Source organism: Salvelinus sp. IW2-2015, linkage group LG7, assembly GCF_002910315.2.
Source record: "Salvelinus sp. IW2-2015 linkage group LG7, ASM291031v2, whole genome shotgun sequence".
In the NCBI taxonomy this organism is placed as follows: Eukaryota; Metazoa; Chordata; class Actinopteri; order Salmoniformes; family Salmonidae; genus Salvelinus; species Salvelinus sp. IW2-2015.
In genome coordinates this window covers 29,453,386-29,459,034 of record NC_036847.1, presented here as the reverse complement: position 1 = coordinate 29,459,034, position 5,649 = coordinate 29,453,386, and the positions used below count along the sequence as shown (strand labels likewise).

Sequence of the window (5,649 nt, the reverse complement as noted above, 5' to 3'; positions counted from 1 at the left end):
CTTACACTTTACTGTTTCTACTTGTAATCACGCTTTACTGTTCTATACTAATCTACACTTTACTGTTCTATACGTATCTACACTTTACTGTTCTATACTACTCTACCACTTACTGTTTCTATACTATCTACACTCCTCCTCTCCCATTCTACCTCCTCTTCCATTCCTCCTCCTCTTCCATTCCTCCTCCTCTCCCATTCTGCCTCCTCTCCCATTGKTCCTCCTCTCCCATTCTTCCTCCTCTCCCCTTCTCACCAGTGCTCTTGCAGCTCTCCATATCTGTCTCCAGCTCCCAGCCCTCGTAGCAAGAACACTTGACACTGCTCTTCTCCTGCTCACACTTCTGGCTGCACTTGAGGTGCTTGGCACAGAGGTTCATGATGTTGCAGGTCTTGTTGTCGGCGCCCAGCTCCATGCCCAGGGGGCAGGAACACATGAAGCCTTCCCCAGGGATGATGGAGCAGTTGTGGCTGCAGCCGCCGTTGTCTATGGAGCACAGGTCTGTGGAGAGTAGAGAAGTAGAGAGTGAGAGAGAGGGGGGGTAATCAATCAGATGTGACGTTAGAGGCAATTCCTACCTTGACTGAGGTGGTAGGGTTATGGGTAGGGAGAGTGAGTAAGTGAAAGTGTGAGACAGTGTATTCTTACCACAGAGTTTCTCGTCTGAGCCATCAGGGCAGTCGTCAGTGCCGTCACACAGCTTCTCAGCGGGCAGACAGACAGAGGCGTTGGTGGCACAGACGTGGTGGGACAGCTTACATACCAACGCCTCACAGTTGTCCTCATCAGAACTGTCCTCACAGTCACTGTCCCCATCACACACCCAGGCCTTACTGATACACCGAGCTGCGGACAGAAGTCACGTCTTACATATACAACAGGCTGAGGAGATAACCAGCCAAAATCACACCCGGGCCTTATTGATACAACAGGCTGAGGAGATAACCAGACAACATCCCACCCAGGCCTTATTGATACAACAGGCTGAGGAGATAACCAGACAACATCACACCCAAGCCTTACTAATACAACAGGCTGAGGAGATAACCAGACAACATCACACCCAAGCCCTCTACTCAAATACCAACCAGCGCTGCACGGACCAATGAACCACCACTCAACTGACAAACATTGATCAAAGAGACCTGAAATCTGGTTAAGTCACGCTTAATAGAGAAACACAGATGTCCCTCCTTGAGATGGTTTGTGATGCTGATATGGCCTACTGGACTGCTGCCTATGAAATAAATCTAAAAAACTACAGTGATTCAGTCTGCCGTTGTGAGTGCTGCTGGCCGTGTTAATACCCTGTGCAACCAGGGTCACGCATGAGTCAACCCAAGGGGTCCAAGGGTCCACAACAAGGGCGTCAAACGCCACCCTCGTTTTCAGAGAGCAGATGGTTGTCATATACTTCACTGCAAGCCCCTTGAGATAACAAGCTCTCTTAAGTGTGTGTGTGTGGTGTCGTGTGTGTGTGTGTGTGTGTCGTGTTGTGTGTGTGTTGCGCGTGGCTGTGTGTGTGTGTGTGTGTGTGTGTGTGTTTCCGCCCAGACAATACTTGCCCTAAGACATGGCTATTATTTACGGCATGAAGACTCCCTGACTTGTCACTGACTAATCTCATGAGGACAGAAAAGACTTCCTGAATCCTAACTGACTGATCTGACTAGAACACTAAAGGCCAAACACTCAGTTAGCCAATAGCAAAGAGGAAGAGACAGGAAGAGAGAGTGGTTAGCCAATTGCACTTGAGGGCTGAAAAGGCCACCACACACTCACCAGAGTTTCGGCAGCTGAACTTGACGGCTGGGTCACACATGTGTGTCACTCCCTCACAGTCGCTCTCATCACTCAGATCCATGCAGTCTGTGTCCCCGTCGCAGCGCCAGCGCATGGGGATGCACAGGCTGTCCATGCGACACTGGAACTCATCCACGTGGCAACCACCTGGAGGACGCGTTGCTAGGGAGATACAGGGAGAGAGATCTGAGTTCCATTCACATTTTTTACATATGAGTCATTTAGCAGACACTCTTATCCAGAGTGACTTACAGTTAGTGCATTCAACTAAAGACAACCACACATCACAGTAGTAGCCAATAGCAGAGGGGAATATAGCATGCATGGTGAGCAACAACTTAAGAGAAAGCACACTTTCATTAGATAATCGAGTGAGAGAGAGAGAGAGAGATGGTTGTGAGGTCTGTGGTCCGCTCACCAACCAATAATTCACAAAATGGGACAAACACTAAATTGAGACTCTGAATGCAGAATTCTGCAAAAATATCCTCTGTGTACAACGTAGAACACCAAATAATGCATGCAGAGCAGAATTAGGCCGATACCCGCTAATTATCAAAATCCAGAAAAGAGCTGTTAAATTCTACAACCACCTAAAAGGAAGCGATTCCAAAACCTTCCAAAACAAAGCCATCCCCTACAGAGAGATGAACTTGGAGAAGAGTCCACTAACCAAGCTCATTCTGGGGCTCTGTTCACAAACACAAACACACCCCACAGAGCCCCAGGACAGCAGCACAATTAGACCCAACCAAATCATGAGAAAACAAAAATATAATTACTTGACACATTGGAAAGAATTAACAGAAAAACAGAGCTAACTAGAATGCTATTTGGCCCTAGAGAGAGAGTGCAATGTGGCAGAATACCTGACCACTGTGACTGACCCAAACTTAAGGAAAGCTTTGACTATGTACAGACTCAGTGAGCATATCCTTGCTATTGAGAAAGGCCGCCGTARGCAGACCAGGCTCTCAAGATAAGACAGGCTATGTGCACCACTGCCCACAAAATGAGGTGGAAACTGAGCTGCACTTCCTAACCTCCTGCCAAATGTATGACCATATTAGAGTAACATATTTCCCTCAGATTACACAGATCCACAAAGAATTCGAAAACAAACCCAATTTTGATAAACTCCCAAATTTACTGGGTGAAATACCACAGTGTGCCATCACTGCAGCAAGATTTGTGACCTGTTGCCACAAGAAAAGGTCAACCAGTGAAGAACAAACACCATTGTAAATACATCCCATATTTATGCTTATTTATTTTCCTTTTTGTACTTTAACCATTTGTACATCGTTACAACACTGTATATAGACATACTATGACATTTGTAATGTCTTTATTCTTTTGAAACTTCTGTGAGTGTAATGTTTACTGTAATGTTTTTGGTTTATTTCACTTTTGTATACTTTTGTATATATTTTGTATATATCTACTTCACTTGCTTTGGCAATGTTAACATATGTTTCCCATGCCAATAAAGCCCCTTGAACTGAAACAAACAACACAACACACCACACACCACACACAACACACACCCACCACACACACCCCACCACACACACAACACACACACACACACACCACACCGACCAACCAGCACACAACAACACCACGCAATCACAGGATTCAAAGACAGACATATGCATGATGACGACACAACACGTGCACACAAAAAACACACCTCTTCCCCTGTTCATTACAGGGCAGGCCAAACTTTGAGCAATTAACAAAAGAAGAGAGTGTTAACAGAGAGTAGAGGAGAGGAGGCATTAAAGAGTGCGAGCAAGTTAGAGAAGAGAGCGGAGCAGAGTTCGGACTGAGACAGTTAGGACTCGAGTGACGAGTTAGGTGTGGTGTGTGAGAGAGTGTAGGTTGGAGAGAGAGAAGAGGGAATGGGGAGAGAGAGATAGAGAGAGGAGAGCGAGGTATCCAGACTATTATGACAAGAACGACCGCTGAATAGGAAGAGAGGAGAAGAGAGAGCGTGTTCTAACGAGGATGAGGAGCAGAGAGAGAGAAGAGAGAGAGAGGGGCTATGGACAGCTCTTGCCTGGGCCTCCTGACACTCCGCATCACCGCCTCTCACAGCAGATCATCGTACGAGTTAGTTCTTCCTGTAGTGCGACGTTCAGATCCTTACCAGTGATCATTACGGTTAGTTCTTACTTAGTCGATTACACAGTTAGTTGCGTATGCAGCCCTGCCCCTCTCTCTACGGTGTCATACATATCTCTCTACTTACTCTCTCTAAAGCTCATCGACGATTCATAGCCAGTATCAGTTTTATATGATTCTAATTCAGATTCCCTCCACTCCTATACCGGTTATCATTACGGTTAAGTCTTTGCGTTAGTCAAATTACGATTAGTCATATACCAGTTAATATCCCTTACCAGTTTCATACCGTTGCCATGGGAGTTAGCATTACAGTTTGTCATTGCTGGTTATTGCCTTTACTCGAGTCATTACCGGTTAGTCATTGGCCTTTGTTAGTCATTAATGTTAGTCAATTACTGTTGGTCATTTTTTTAGTACTTTCAGTTAGTCATACCGGTTAGTCATGAGCCTGTTACTCTTAGATGGTTGGTTCCGGTCATTCTCATTGAGTTAGTTATGACCGGTTTAGTCATGACCTGTTAGTCATTACCGGTTAGTCCATTATCTAGTCTTGGCGGGTTGGTCATTATCTAGTCATACGGTTAGTCATTACAAGACCATTACCTTTAGTCATTATAGAGCCATTACAGTTAATCATTATAGAGTCAATACCAGTTAGTCATTACATAATCAGTACGGTAAGTCATTAGAGTCATTACCCATTATTCATCACAGTCATTACCAGTTAGACATTACCAAGTCATTAACAGTTAGTCATTACCTAGTCAATTACCGGTTAGTCATTCGATTCATTACCGGTAGTCCATTACCAAGCCCTCACCAGCTACCAGAGACACTGCTTACCTCCCTATCCATCTAAAATGTCAAACAGTAAACCATCCCTTTAACACCCCTGGCCAGCTCTTTCAACTCAGCCTTTAACACCCTGGCCAGTCTTTCAACTCTGCTTTAACACCCCTGCGGCCACTCCTTCAACTCTGCCTTCTTAACACCCTGGCCAGCTCTTTCAACATCAGCCTTTAACACCCCTGGCCAGCTCTTCAACTCCAAGCATATTAACACCCTGGCCAGCTCATTCAACTCAGCATTTAACCCCTGCTGCTCTTATCACTACCAAGCCATTAACACCCCTGGCCAGCTCGTTCAACTTCAGCTTTTAAAACCCTGGCCAGCTCTTCAACTCCAGCTTTAACACCCTGGCCAGTCTTCAATTCTAATCCACCATCATCAATCCATCTTCAAACCCTGGCAGCTCTTTAACTCCAGCCATTAACGACCCTGGCAGCTCTTTAACTCCAGCCACTTAAAACCTGGCCAGCTCTTCAACTCCAGCCTTTACACACTGGCCAGCTTTTTCAACTCCATCCTTACACCCCTGGCCACTCTTTCAATCAGCCATAACCTGGCCAGCTATTCAACTCCAGCCTTTAACCCCTGGCCTCTCTTTCATACTCCAGCCATTAACACCCTGGCCAGCTTTCTTCAACTCCAGCCTTTAACACCCCTGGCCAGTCTTTCAACTCCATGCATTCGCCTGGCCAGCTCTTTCAACTCCAGCCTTTAACACCCCTGGCCAGCTTTTCAACTCCAGCTTTAGACACCCTGGCAGTCTTCAACTCCAGCCATAACATCCTGGAGTCATTAACTCATCCATTCAGCACGCGTGGCAGCTGCTTTTCACTGCCAGCCTTTAACCACCACCTGGCCGCTCTTTTC

General features: G+C 46.0%; 1 protein-coding gene across 1 annotated transcript in view; it reads right to left on the bottom strand.

The window, feature by feature from the left end:
- LOC111966124 (low-density lipoprotein receptor-related protein 1-like) overlaps nt 1-5,649 on the bottom strand; it is a 281,628-nt gene that overhangs the window by 123,491 nt on the left and 152,488 nt on the right. Inside the window, 3 exon segments of the mRNA XM_070444337.1 lie at nt 153-501; nt 649-846; nt 1,783-1,965. Of these exon segments, the coding sequence (XP_070300438.1) occupies nt 153-501; nt 649-846; nt 1,783-1,965 (730 nt within the window).